At 36.4% G+C, this 14,535-nt stretch overlaps 4 protein-coding genes across 6 annotated transcripts; 1 reads left to right on the top strand and 3 right to left on the bottom strand.

The window, feature by feature from the left end:
- Positions 1 to 26: 26 nt before the first annotated feature.
- LOC105648904 (glucuronoxylan 4-O-methyltransferase-like protein (DUF579)) lies at positions 27 to 1,619 on the bottom strand. Of its 2 annotated transcripts, XM_020685095.3 has the most exons (3): positions 559 to 1,619; positions 282 to 448; positions 27 to 204 (listed from the first exon to the last, which is right to left on the bottom strand). In XM_020685095.3, exons 1-3 carry the CDS (start codon positions 1,415 to 1,417, stop codon positions 196 to 198), a joined length of 1,035 nt encoding a protein of 344 aa, XP_020540754.1. In that variant the 5' UTR covers positions 1,418 to 1,619; the 3' UTR covers positions 27 to 195. The 2 variants fall into 2 exon arrangements, with proteins under 2 accessions (XP_020540754.1, XP_012090794.1); XM_012235404.4 differs by having other exon boundaries at positions 27 to 448; positions 559 to 1,615.
- Positions 1,620 to 3,050: 1,431 nt separating this feature from the next.
- On the top strand, positions 3,051 to 5,268 carry LOC105648796 (uncharacterized). Its single transcript, XM_012235306.4, has 3 exons — positions 3,051 to 3,928; positions 4,021 to 4,113; positions 4,214 to 5,268. The coding sequence occupies exons 1-3, from the start codon at positions 3,881 to 3,883 to the stop codon at positions 5,141 to 5,143; spliced, it is 1,071 nt and encodes a 356-aa protein (XP_012090696.1). The 5' UTR covers positions 3,051 to 3,880; the 3' UTR covers positions 5,144 to 5,268.
- Positions 5,269 to 7,245: 1,977 nt separating this feature from the next.
- Positions 7,246 to 9,565, bottom strand: CSR1 (chlorsulfuron/imidazolinone resistant 1). Its single transcript, XM_012235305.4, has one exon. It carries the CDS (start codon positions 9,461 to 9,463, stop codon positions 7,499 to 7,501), a length of 1,965 nt encoding a protein of 654 aa, XP_012090695.1. The 5' UTR covers positions 9,464 to 9,565; the 3' UTR covers positions 7,246 to 7,498.
- Positions 9,566 to 12,165: 2,600 nt separating this feature from the next.
- On the bottom strand, positions 12,166 to 14,391 carry LOC105648794 (protein transport protein Sec61 subunit gamma). 2 transcript variants are annotated; one of them, XM_012235304.4, is made up of 3 exons: positions 14,179 to 14,391; positions 13,971 to 14,086; positions 12,166 to 12,481 (listed from the first exon to the last, which is right to left on the bottom strand). In XM_012235304.4, the coding sequence occupies exons 1-2, from the start codon at positions 14,270 to 14,272 to the stop codon at positions 13,971 to 13,973; spliced, it is 210 nt and encodes a 69-aa protein (XP_012090694.1). In that variant the 5' UTR covers positions 14,273 to 14,391; the 3' UTR covers positions 12,166 to 12,481. The 2 variants fall into 2 exon arrangements, with proteins under 2 accessions (XP_012090694.1, XP_012090693.1); XM_012235303.4 differs by lacking the exon at positions 12,166 to 12,481 and adding an exon at positions 12,745 to 12,917 and having other exon boundaries at positions 14,179 to 14,385.
- Positions 14,392 to 14,535: the final 144 nt, after the last annotated feature.

Below are 14,535 nucleotides of genomic sequence, written 5' to 3'. Positions count from 1 at the left end.
GAATGCCATTACGCAAGCACTCTATATGTATATATAAAAGTGAAACTCAATCAGTAAAGCTTGATATAATAAGTGGAACTGATGATACAAGTTTAGACTTAACAATAGTTTGGATGAAAACAAAGAGTTATAAAGGAAATTGCATGTTTTTGCAATGGTTCTTTCATTTGACAACCCTCAAACAATGTTTGCTTCTCAGTGCTCCTGCACCAAATCAAATTATTAAAAATTATGAAGCAGCGTATGGTTCAAAAATGAAAGCACTCTCTGTATGTATTTACATGAATTTTATCTTTACATAAGTCATGTCTTTGTTTTTGGAATTTGTATCTAATGCATGGTAGTGACTTCATATTGTGGATCTTGTCCCTTGACTGGCTGGCATATGAAGAAAATTGTAACATCTTTGATGCACGAATTTCACTATGCACTTGGTCACCAATTCTCTCTGCAATAATCTCAGAAGAAAGGAAAGCCATCAGTCTAGAAAAACTGTTTGGTCCGTGCAAAACCTTGTAGTGTTTGATTTACCCGTGATCCTGAAATTCCAGAGCTTACCCTTAGATGAAACCAAGTTCTCATCACATAAGAACTCCCATGAAAACCACTTCTCAATTGTTCGATCGACGTCATGTACCACCACATCTGTTGTGTTTTTTCCTGCTGTTCTTGCTATCATACTAGCTGTGTAGATTGCAGCCATCCTGCCTGGAGCATCTGTTGAATGTCCACTTGGTCCATCAACCACCACTACATCCCATTTCTTCTTATATACTTCTTCTGGCAAATTTCTTAATGCAAGTTTGCATGTTGAATTTTGCAGCTTTCCTGAACTGGGTGCACAAGCTGGACTTTTCCTTGCATGTTTGAGCAATTTGTAAGCTTTCTTTGCAGGTACATTGTAATCAAACTTGTAGATTCGAGTGTGATTGTTTTTTGATCTGATTGAGCTTATCTTGTCAGGATCATTCTCCAGAACCAAAGTGATGCCACCTGAGTTGATTAAGGAAAGTTTCAGGTACTCTGGCTCCAATCCAAAAATAAGCAGGTTGCAGGGTGTTTTGCGTTTGATGAGATTAGATAGAAGCTTAAATTCCTTTTTTGTGAGAATGGTTGAATTGTCAGATATTTTATGTTGACTTGTTAGGCTACTGTGTTGCAGAGTTGGAGCGAATGGAGGCAATGGAGGTGTAGAAGATGATGTAGTGGTTGCAAGTCTAACAAGTCTAAAGATGGATATGGTTGATAAAATGAAGACAAGCAAAGGTAATATCTTTCTTCCAGGAACTTTCATTGTTTTATTTCCTCTACAATGTGTGCGGCCAATTGGTAGAATGATGAATGATTCAGGTGAATCTGGAGGTGAAAGCTTAACCTGAGGACTTGCAAAAGAACGGTAATGAAAGTCTGGAGGCATTTTTGGCCCCTTGCTTCTTTCTTTGAGCAACTGCACTGCTAATGTCACATCTCCTCCTTCTATGACAATAAGTCCAATTATAACACTTTTTCTTTAATATCATTTTTTTGAGTGTGCAAGAAGGAAAGTAATTTTTGCTTTTGTTTCAAGTGTTGTCTTTCTTTCATGGAGCTATCAGCTTGTTACCTAATTGTTGTGGTTGCTAATTTACAAATCAGTGATGCCCATATGTATCAGTTATTTGAAAGAAAAGTTTTTAAAATCATTTTATGTGAAGATGGTGACCTGAGTTTCGGAACTTGTAGGGCTTTGGTTCGTTGGGTTCTTAGCTGTCAGTTTGCTCTTTTTCTGGTTGTTTGGTGCATTTGAGTGAAGCTGAAGGAGGCTAATGTGTGTTAGTTGCAGAGTTGCTTTCAGTCAAACTTTGACTTAATAAAACCCATTAGTGATTTCTAAATTTGACATCTAACTTAATTTATAGATTTAATTATCCCTTGTTGGCTAGCTGGCCAAGAATAATGTCTTGAATAAAAGCAAAGAGCACAGCGTAAGCAGCAGATTTTGCCTTGAGAGTGTCCTCAACGAGGATAAAGAAATGACACCATTTTGTCAGAAATCAGAAGATTGTTCTGTAGGAGCTAATTTCCTCACCTAGTTGCAGACAAAGGGTACCTTTTACAGGGATTCCTTCAAAAGAGACTTGGAAATGAAATCCTAGCCTTTTCTTGCTCTAGTGTGGTGAATTTAGGTACCATAGAAATATTGTGACACTGGTGATGATATATTACATTAGGGCATAGCCAAAAGGATTAAATTAGAAGTTCGGTGTACGAATTATGTTTCTTTGTTATTGTGCATAAAACATTTTGAAAAAAGAAAAAGAGAAAAAAATCATAAAACTTAAATAATTACCCACATTCCCGAACGACATGGCTGGCTTTGCAATCTTAGATATACTTGTTCCTGTAGACATTGATGGGAAGAGCCGAAAAGGTGAACTTGACGAGGCCCCTTCCATTTTTCTGCCGAAGTTCAAGTTTGGTGGTGTCCAGAGAGTGCTGTTTAGGATTGGGTCTTCGACATCATAGGTCGACTAGTATATGGGCTAAACAAGCTGCATAAGAACATGGGCCGAATTACGCGAGATGGGCTTTTGTTTATTGATCATGCGCTCATCAAACGACCAGTAATGCTGTCGTATGATTGAAACGGCTTGATTTTTGACGTACGTCATCATTTTTCCATCACTTTTATTCAATCATTGATGTAATGAGAATGGTGGAATATATATATTAAATGAATGTCAATTTGCAGAATATAATATTTTTCTCTTCTTACTTTGTCTCTAGTAAGGTCTTAACTCAAGGCATCTTTGTAAAGCATATTTTCAATTTCTCTAACAGAAAAGTATACATTAATTTGTAGTCTTAAAGACTAAGATGCAGCAGAATTTCACCTTATAAACAATATAATATAATAAAAGGGTGACTCGTGCACGAAACATCTATGTTCATGCGTTCTAGGGAGAACAAAAGAGAGACCATTTCCGTGATTTAGAATATAATATAATCAAGAGTTTGATATCTAAATATTGAGTTCTATTCGAATTTAGATTTTCATAGTTATAGCTTTGTACTTGAAATGTATCTTCCTTGAAATAAAGCCATTATTCCAACTGTTTTGACTCTCTCTGATAGGTCTTTCTAGAAACAAGGTTGGCATTCCCACCAAAGCACATAGAATTAAACAAGTCTGCCTTGTTAAAAAGGTTCTTAAACGGTCGTTTTCCATTAACATTTTAAATTCCACACCCAATTGAATATATTTTTCTGCAATTTGTAGCTATTTCATAGTTTAATGCAAGAATTAAACTTTTTTTATTTCATCTATCATTGAGTCAGATTGATAGAAGTCAAGACGTAAGCCAAACGAATGGTAGAATCCAGGTTTATTCCAAGCAATAATCAGATTACATAAACTAATCCTGCAAAAAATATCATCTCAACCATGGTTAGAATAACAAATTGGATGGTCTAAGATTTAGAACATAGCTATTGTCATTGTCGGCGTGCTTTTCATCGTAGTTAGTTTCTTTAATTAATACTTTACATTCAGATACAACTCTGCAGGAAGAAATATTTTTGTTCATTTTGGCCCAGTCTTCCTTTCAAACTTGCCTCCATTTCTTCCTTCAAATATTTCCCGTTTCATAATCTTCCTAGTAGTCAACCTTCAGTTTCTTTAATACTCTCTTTTTTATTAGAGATTTTCTCAAACTGCATCCTTTTTCTTCCATGTATTTATTTGTTGCCTAAAAACTATCAGGTTTTGCAGCAACACAGGTTTGTTTGTTTTTGTTCTGCAATAGTCCTGTGCACATCTTTGTCTTCATCTTCCTCAGTTATTCAAGTTGCAGTCTTTTTTTCCATGTTCATAAGATCAGTGTAGAAAACAGCTACTACGATGGGGACAAACACAGAAGAAAAGATTGTTTCAAATGCAGGAAACAAGGTAAGTGATTTTTCAACTCAATGAAATGATGTTTTGGTTGCGTATCCTGTATATATATCCTGACTGAAATGTTGATAAAAAAAAACAAAAAGGTCATGATGGAAGGTCAACAGAAGAAATCCCTTTTTGCATCCATTGCAAAACCCCCAATAGATAGCGGCAGATCAAGCAGTATGGTTGTGAAGGTAAACCATCTCTATTTTTGATTCCTTTTTAGGTCTTGATGCTTAGGGTTCTAACTAAAATTATGATTCTTTTTCCTAACTAAATGTGGAACAAAAACAGAAAGCACATACAGTGATTCCTGCACATATTGTAGCAGAAGCCATATCAACAATACGTGGTCTTGATCTCAGATGGTCAGGTCCTATAACACCATCAGAAATGCAATATGTGGAGCAGTATGTCTTGGCAAAGTACCCTCAATATGCTGGTCTTGTAGTTGGAGAAAAGATAGATCTCTCTACTCTTTGCATCAATGAAGAGGCTTCAGAAGCTCCACCTGATGACAAGCGAAAATCACCTAGGAATAGCTTTCGAGAGGTCTCTTCACCGTCCCTTGGAAGCAATCTCCCTGATTTAGATAGAACCCAATTAGAGCCATCGAGGCTTCTTGATATCCTCACCAAGAAATCATCTTTTCCAGGGAGTTTCATCTCCATACCCGAAATCCAAGCGCAGAACAAAGTTTTGAAGCACTGTGGATTACCTGATGATGAGTATCTTGTTCTTTTCACTCCAAACTACAAGGACGCAATGATGTTAGTAGGTGAGAGCTACCCTTTCTTTAGAGGAAACTTTTATATGACCATAATTGCAGAAGAAATGGATTACATCAGGGAATTTGCCACCTATAAGGAAGCAAAAGTGATATTGGCACCAGAGACTTGGTTGGATTTGAGGATCAAAGGATCACAGCTTAGCCAGTATTTCAGGAGGAAATGCAAGCACAGCCCAAAAGGGCTATTCTGTTATCCAGCTGATGTTAATGGGACTCGTTATTCAATGCATTGGGTATCAGAAGCACATAGGAACTCATGGCATGTTCTGCTAGATGCGACTGGGCTACTCGTGGGGAAGGATCGGATGAACCTCGCACTCCATAGTCCAGATTTTGTGCTGTGCAGTCCTGACAATACAGAAGCTACTCGTTCAAACATTACTTGTCTGCTTGTTAGAAAGAAATCTTTTGATAGTTCGACACCTTCAAATTAGTCTAATGGGTAATAAAGATTTGATTTTTCATGTGAATATTGAATATGCGTGTAGATTGGTTATACATTTCTACACCTTAGAATTATAAAACCAGTAATTGAATTTTGGTTAATTATAACCTTATACTGAATAACGTTTCCATGAATGGAATTCGATCCTTTTTAATTCTTAAAATTAGATTACTACAATTTCTAGTGATTTTCTTCCCTCTATTATCCATTTCAAATTCCTTGTCCAAAGCATTAATTAGACCCAGATTTATCTTTTTAATAGGGTTTGAGATTGAATTTGAAGGCTGAGTGATTGAGAAGAAAAATTTAAAATGATACGAATAGTAAGCTGGGCTTGGGCTAAACCTAACATTAATTTCGTCCACCTTTAAGTCCAAACATATGGGCTGTAAGTCGATAGACTGGGCTAGCAGATTAAAGACTAGCCCAATGATAGTCCAAAACAAAAACTTTTTCCACGGCCTTTTCATGTTGTGTTAGGTACAACTACGAGGAAAATTAGTTTTTTATTTTAAAAAAAAAAAAAAACGTTTAAAAAAATGTGTTTCCTTTTTTGGAACAGAAAAAAACACATTTTTTCAAAACAAGTGGGAAACTCAACTTGTTTTGAAAACGAAATATCAATCCATACTTATCAGAGGTTCCGTCGTGTATCATCCCACTTAAGAAATCGACTACTTATAATTATTTTATCTTATATACTACTAGTATTTTCTTTAAATGGTGATGATAATAGTAGTAATTGAAACTATTATTTGAATTTCTTTTTCTTTTCCTTAAGCTTCTAATGCTTACTTTTTCTTTTACTCTATTTGTTCCGTTCTGTTTTATGGAACGAATTCTCGTTTCAACAAGACAGGATTGGAACAAAATTAGACTTCATTTTTTGTGAAATAGAGAGTAATTGTAAGTAATTCCATATATTTATTAATTTATATTAATATTAATTATAAGGCGACAGAGAATTAGGCTTGGCCACGGTTCCGGAACTGGCGGTTCCGGTTCCAGAAAAACTGGAATCGGAACCGAACCGAAAAGGTCCGGTTCCGGTTTGGAACCGTCCGGTTTCGGTTCCGGTTCCGGTTCTGATCCGGTTACGGAACCGACGGTTCCGATCGGTTTTCCGGCGAATTGCATAATTTTAAATTTTAAATTTTGAAGACCGGTTTAAAAAATTTAATAAATTTGTGAATGTTATTTGTAAAAAAAATATACCTAAAAATTAAAAAATACTTCAATTAAATTTATTTTTTTAAAGACTTGAACATAATTATTTTTTAAAAAAAAATTCTTCAACTGAATTTATTTTTTGTTTAAAAAAGTTTTAACATAATTTAAAAAAAAAAAAAAAAAGCTTGAACTTAAATTAAAAAAAAAAAAACACAAAAGTGACAGTTTCTTAATAATAATAATATATTAATAAATATAAAATAATATAACATTACCTTCAAAAACACACAAATATTATAGTGTATATATATGTGCATGGGATGTTGGTGACAGCTGTATTCTAGCAAGTCACTCTTTTAGCAGGGCCTGCATGATTGAGGCCTCACAAGAGTTGCAAGCTCGCGTTGCAGAGCTCAGCGGGTCAAACATGGCCTTCGCAGTTGTGGAGAGCGGCTAGAACCGCCGGTTCGAACCGGTTCGAACCGGCGGTTCTAACCGGCCGGAAAACCAGCGGTTCCAGTCCGGTTCCGACCGGTTCTCTGGAACCGCCGGTTCTGGTTCCTAATTTTCTGGAACCGGAACCGAACCGGAATTTTCCGGTTCCGGTTCCAGTTCGGCCCGGTTCCGGTTCTCACTGGTTCCGGTTACGGTTCCGGACCGGTTCGAACCGACGGTTCCGGTTCCCGGAACCGTAATATGGCCATGTCTACAGAGAATCCTTTTGAGAAGGCAACGTAGAAAAGTTTTCCCTACCCCTCCAAGTTCTATTCTCATAGCAAATCAACTTCAGGGACTTCAAACACCACAGACTGTGAAATGAAATAAATTCGGATTTCAGATTTACTGTAGCATGCATATCATCACCATTTCAAGATAACACGGGATATGGCATTAATTCAGGAAATCCTGAGCTAGAAAAAGTACCAATAATTGATTACATAGTTTTTATTACGTAGACAGGCCATTGCAAGGTTCTAACAACATCAGAATGCAAAAACAACCTACTTGATCATATAGCAAATTAACAACTTAGCAAACAGGCAAGTTTTAGTCTAAACAAGTACCATCAGAATATCACTGAAACTAAACAGTGAACTGAAAAAAACTTGCCACACCCTAACATAAGCATGAAATTCCACATAAAATACATAAACATATTTGCTGCTAAGGAAGATTAGTACTTTGTTCTTCCATCACCTTCTGTTATCACATCTTTAAAAGCTCCACCACTTGGGATCATGGGCAAAACATGCTCTTGATGGGGCACAATCACATCCAACAAATATGGTCCCGGAGTATCTAACATTGTTTTGATTGCTTCTCTAAGATCCTTTTTCCTTGTCACACGGGCAGCAGGTATTCCACAAGCTTCAGCAAACTTCAACATATTGGGGAAAATCTCAGTCTCTCTTGATGGATCCCCTAAATAAGTATGAGCTCTATTTGCCTTGTAGAACCGATCCTCCCATTGCACCACCATTCCCAAATGCTGATTGTTCAGAAGCATTATTTTGATTGGTAGATTCTCCACGCGAACAGTTGCCAACTCCTGAACATTCATGATAAAACTTCCATCACCATCAATATCTACAACAACTGCACCAGGATTAGCAACAGCAGCCCCAATAGCAGCTGGTAATCCAAAACCCATAGCACCTAAACCCCCTGATGTCAACCATTGCCGTGGTCTCTTGTACTTGTAAAACTGAGCAGACCACATCTGATGCTGCCCAACCCCAGTACTTATAATGGCATTCCCATCAGTCAATTCATCAAGAACTTGAATTGCATACTGGGGAGGAATTGCATCTCCAAAGGTCTTAAAACTCAATGGATATTTAGCTTTTTGCTCATTCAGCTCCTCTCTCCATGCATGAAAATCTAGCTTACTCTTAGCACTTTTGCTCTCCAAAATTTTGTTCATACCTTGTAAGGCCAATTTCACATCCGTACAAACAGACACATGAGGCTGCTTATTCTTCCCAATCTCAGCAGAATCAATATCGATATGGACAATCTTGGCTCTGCTTGCAAATGCCTCGAGCTTCCCTGTCACACGATCATCAAACCTCACACCAAACGCAAGCAATAAATCACTATTATCAATTGAATAATTTGCATAAACGGTTCCATGCATTCCAAGCATTTGCAATGATAAATCATGGGCAACAGGGAATGCCCCAAGTCCCATTAAAGTACTCGCCACTGGAATTCCTGTTAACTCTACAAACTTCCTCAATTCCTCACTTGAATTCAAACACCCTCCTCCTACATATAACACTGGTTTCTTTGACTCGAAGATTAACCTCACAATCTGCTCTAAATGTGATTCACTAGGCTCTTTAGGCAACCTTGACATATAACCTGACAATTTAATAGGAGAATTCCAATTGGGAACAGCTAATTGTTGCTGTATATCTTTTGGTACATCAATCAGTACTGGGCCAGGACGTCCAGAGGTGGCTAAAAAGAAAGCTTCACTTACAATTCTAGGAATATCATCAACATCAAGAACCAGGTAATTGTGCTTAGTTATCGACCGAGTTACCTCGACAATAGGAGTCTCCTGAAATGCATCAGTACCAATCATGCGGCGAGGGACTTGGCCAGTGATAGCCACAATGGGGACACTATCGAGGAGAGCATCAGCTAAGCCGCTAACGAGATTGGTGGCGCCAGGTCCAGAGGTGGCGATGCAGACACCAGGCTTGCCCGAAGCGCGCGCGTATCCCTCAGCAGCGAAGACTCCACCTTGCTCATGGCGAGGAAGGACATTACGTATTATTGGAGAGCGAGTTAGGGCTTGGTGGATCTCCATGGATGCGCCGCCAGGATAAGCGAACACGTCAGTAACCCCTTGGCGCTCGAGCGCTTCGACGAGGATGTCAGCTCCTTTTCGAGGTTCATCAGTGGCAAATCTAGGAGGAGAAGCTTCAGGTATGGAAGTGCTAGAAGGAGCAGGGGTAGTAGGTTTAGATATAGAGTTGGAAATGTAGAGAGAGCGTTGAGGTATGGACTTTTGGAGATTCAGAAAAAATGAGGGGTTGAATCTAGAAATGCCAATAGGCGATCTGGATGAGAAAGAAGGAGGAGCGGAGGGTTTTGGGATGGCCGTGGCCGCAGAGGTAGCCGCCGCCATGGTTGGAAGAAGATGCAAAGCTCGAGCGTTACAGGTTGTGTGGCTGTGGCAGACGAGGGAGTGAAACGCGTGGGTCGGAACTCTTCAAATTTGAAGGGCTTGGCTGAAATTACCTTTGCGACCCCTTTTTATTTCAAAGTTGTAGTGCTCTTTTGGGCTAGGAAGTATTTTGACATGGAATGGCAAGTATCAAAAATAGATAAATAAATAAATGACTTAATGACAAGTGATAATATTAATTTGTACAAACATATGAAAAATTAGTGTCTTGATTACAAATGCTTGTACATTAGTCATGTCAAAAAAAAATGCTTGTAGCTTAGTATAAGATAACGACAAGTAAAGGTGACTTTGATTTGGCAGAAAATTTTCGTTAAGTTTAGAAATCCAAACTGAACGAGTATGAATTAGGCTTTGACGGATAACAATCTTTTCATATAATGTTAAAGTCTTTTGATTTTATTTATAGTATTTAATAGTGTTAGAATTAATTCAAAATAATATTATGAAAAATCTGTTGAGATTTCAATTTTATTTAGTGCAGATTTTCTGCATAGAATTTGATATTTTTATTATTAGAATTAATGATTTTTAGGAGTATTTTTAGGTCTTATTTGATTCACTTGTAAGCCTATAAATAAGCACATTCTTTTGTTAATTGAATGAAGTGCTAAACATTGTTAATCATCTTGTGTATTTCCATTCTTCCTTCCAAAATTTCAACATGGTATCAGAGCCTGTCTGTTAAATGGCCACAAACACTATTCCATTTTCTTCCCCTCCAATTTTTATTGGTGAAAATTATCAGCTATGGACTGTTAAAATGAAAGCTTATTTACAAGCTTATGACTTATGGGAGCATGTTGAAACAGAAAAAGAAATCCCTCCATTGCCATCCAACCCAACTATGGTTCAAATTAAAAATCATAGCGAAGAAAAAGCCAAAAAATTCAAAGCAAAAACCTGCCTTCATTCTTCTATTTCGGATATAATTTTCACAAGTATTATGACTTGTGAAATAGCAAAAGAGATATGGGACTCATTAAAAAATAAGTATCAAGGCAACGAGCAGACGAAATTGATGCAAGTTTTGAATCTTAAAAGAGAATTTGAGATGTAAAAAATGAGAACATCTGGAGGTGTCAAAGAATATGTTAACAATCTCATGTCCAATGTTAACAAAATTAGACTACTTGGTGAGGAATTTCCTGAAAGAAGGGTGGTTGAAAAAATTCTAATAAGTCTACCCGAAAAATTTGAGTCCAAAATTTCTTCTCTTGAAGACACAAAAAATATTTTTGAAATTTTCGTTGGTGAACTAACTAATGCACTACAAGCTGTGGAGCAACGAAGAGCATTCAAAGAAGATAATACTATAGAGGTTGCTTTAGTTGCCAAGACAACGAACAAATGTTTATCAAAAAGAATAAAATTTCCACCATGTGGCATATGCAAGAAAGATAATCATGATGAAAATGATTGTTGGCATAAAGGTAAACTTCAATGTTTTAATTGTAAGAAATTTGGTCATATTCAAAAAGATTGCAGGTATCAAAATCAATCAAATTTTGTGCAAGAGGAAGTAACTCTGCTTTAAGTATTGGAGAGATGTGCTCCAAGAGAACATTAAAAAGAAGTGCTCTAAGAGAACATTGGAGAGATGTGCTCCAAAATAAAAGAAAGTGATGAGAAGTGCATCAATATTTGAAGAGAAGTGCTTCAAAAAAAAAAAAAAAAATACTAGTTTGATAAGAGGTGCATCAATATTTGGTGAGAAGTGCATCAAAATGATGAGTTTGAGAGAGATGCTTCAACAAAGTTAATTGAAGAAAGGTGCTTCAAATGCTAGATTAAAAATTTTAATTGTTAATTATTGTAATAAAAATATTATGTTTGAATTAAGAGAGAATGTTAGGATTAATTCAAAATAATATTATGAAAAATCTGTTGAGATTTCAATTTTATTTAATACAGATTTTCTGCATAGAATTTGATATTTTTATTATTAGGATTAATGATTTTTAAGAGTATTTTTAGGTCTTATTTGATTCACTTGTAAGCCTATAAATAGATACATTCTTTTGTTTATTGAATGAAGTGCTAAATATTGTTAATCATTTTGTGCATTTTCATTCTTGCTTCCAAAATTTCAACAAATAGCATAATCTTTACATTAATATTTATACTCCTAATAAGACAAATTTTAATTGCAGTATTAATAAAACAGCAGATAATTATTAAAATAACAATATACAACAACTAATTTCGTCCAACTAGACCTTAGTAAATTATGTGCCTGCTTTATCCCTTTGTATTCTACAATTGAATCGATTTGTTGTTGTAAATTTTTCTTGCTCTCTACAGCATCTTATTTGTCGAGAAAGGGATAATCTTCCAAAGTAAGGACACAGTGCCACGTCTTCACTTGTACTTATCTTGTGAGATTCTGCACTCTCCAGTCTCCACATGCATATATGCAAAACTCTCACTGGATATACACCCCATCCGACTATCTGTGACCCCATTTTCCTTTTCAAGTACTCGATAATATTCCAGCTGGTCTGTCGGCATTTTCCCCTTCTAAGTTATCCGGATTAGGAATGGAACCCAATTAGGGATCCAATTCAAGTTACCTATAATATCCCTCTCAAACTAGCCTGTTTAATACGTAAATGAATAGACTAGACGGAGATAGAGTACTATTACTCAAAAACCGAACCTGTTTATTTAATTTAATATAACAATAACAGACTAGAGACTTAGATACACAATCTTACTCCACTTCTTTTCCTTGATTAAGTTCTATAATTTTTCTAGTATAAAGAAAAAGTGATTGGCACCAATTTGGGTTTTCCAATCCAAAAGCCCTATAATCGAAGCCTAAAGTTGTTTGCCTTGCGAGTCTGAAATGGACCAAAGATGCACACAGGCTCAGCCTCAAGCTAATGCCCACAACTAGGACATCCAATTTCCATAAGCTTTAAGATGTGCTCTTCTACTTGTGTACTCGCTATCCTCCTAGACAAGAATAGTCAATGCATCAATATGGACATTCTCCGGAATTCAAAATGTAAATAAGCATCATCACAGCTTCCCACGAAAACATTGCCTCAACATACTAACAGACGTGAAAAGACTAAAAGCTATCACATAAACCTCTTGGTGAAATTAATATTAGCCATTAGGCAAAGAACTGTATTATATCTAAAGATGCTACCAAAAGCATAATATGCCAATTCCGTGAGATGAAACAAAATATAGTACAAGAGGCAACCATCAAATTTCAGAACTAAGAGAAAAAGCTTAAGGGTTAAATTCATAATTCCTGGTTTACTCAAGTATTGAATACATATCAAAAAAGAACATACAAGAGCTAACTGCTAAGTATTCCTCTTCAGAAACAAATTTCAACTGAAAGCACTTCATCCTTAGATTTGTTAACAATCCACCAGGCCTGTGATAGTAGATGCAAATAAAATTAGTTTCCATGCTAGTTAGATACCAAAGGTAAAATAGGAACATTTTAGACCACAGTAACAACAAGGTCTATTTTCATCAACAAGTCACTTGAAAACAAAAACTACACCCTCCTTCAACCATGAACCACAGCAAGAATTTAAAGGGAAAAAAAAATTCTAGCTTATTGTGGCAAACTCTAACTTCACATTGCAGCTCTAAGCAGACGGAAACAATCTACAAATTAACAAAGGACATAAATCATTTGATAGTGAAAAGATAGGCGACCTGATGCTAATGCCATATTTGGACAAATTGGGTGGTTTTCATTCATGTCAGAGAAGCTGAAATCAAAAAAATAAAATGCCGCACAATGCGCCTCTGTGACGCCTTTTAAAATAAAAACATAACAAACTGGCAACTATCAAAATTGTGTCATGTGGTTCAGCTGTGTCTAACTTATCATAAGGTAGATCACCTTAGTTCACCCGCAGAGTGTGCAAAAATTTTCTAGCATTTGCATCTTGCTCATATTTCTTTTATCAATCCCTGAAGGTAACTAGAGATGCAATAATGGACAAAACCATCAAATTTATAGTAAAAAGTTAACCTAAAAAGAAATGCACACCCAAGAAGCCATAGATATTTTCATTGTCTGACAGCAAATCCACAAATCAAAGCAAATTCAATTGCAATAAGGGAGCGCTGGGAACTAACAGTTGCAGCTCTCACTTAATCCAACAATTTTCATACCATATGTGAAACTGATTATGACAGCTCTATCACATACGCATCAACACAGGAAATAATTTTACACAACAAAAGATATATGACTTCACATGCTTCAAATATATGATCCATATGCAACCATTATATGCCCACAAATCAGATCGTACAATAGCCGTTTATAAAGGTTGATCCAATGTGTGCAACTTTATCTTAAACTCAAATTCCTAAAATCTAATTGCACCTGAGCATATAATTTGTATTCCGCATTCATTTGGCAAACAACCACCAAAATCCTACATAAACAAGAAAAACGTAGCATTACCTAACTAGAACCGACGATAATGTTGTTGATCGGAATGAAGATCAACTTCACGAAGAATCCGACGAATCCCATCACCACGAAACCAATTGCAGTACGGAACGCGACCTTCGTGAATTCTAAATCACAAACCAGAAATTTAGATCTCTTCATACTACACAGATTTAAGTAAAATAACGATCCAATTGACATAAATGATAATCACGAATACCTTTGCGATCAGGCTTGTGGCACCTCTTAACAAGGCGTACACTGTCCTTGGCGAACTCTCTGAGAGGATCGAAGACGGAGTCCAAGGCATCCATTTCGCTCAATTGCAAAGAGAAACCCTAGATCTGTTTAATTAGGAGATAATTGAAGTTCCTGAGACAGAGGGCGAAAATAGGATTTTGTTAACGGATAAAAACGACAAACTACGCGTCTATTGCAACTAGCAAGTGTAGACTTCTTTTTTTTTTCCCTTTTTTTCTAATTGGACAAAAATACTCCACATCAGACTAGAATGACCAATCGTTTTAAAAATGACACGTTATAGAATGTCATGTCGTTTATATACGGCCCATATTCT

This window comes from Jatropha curcas, chromosome 10, assembly GCF_041381405.1.
Source record: "Jatropha curcas cultivar XTBG-Jc1 chromosome 10, XTBG_Jcur_1.0, whole genome shotgun sequence".
NCBI lineage: Eukaryota > Viridiplantae > Streptophyta > Magnoliopsida > Malpighiales > Euphorbiaceae > Jatropha > Jatropha curcas.
The sequence above is the reverse complement of the archived record's forward strand: the minus strand, read 5'-3'. Positions and strand labels throughout refer to the sequence as shown.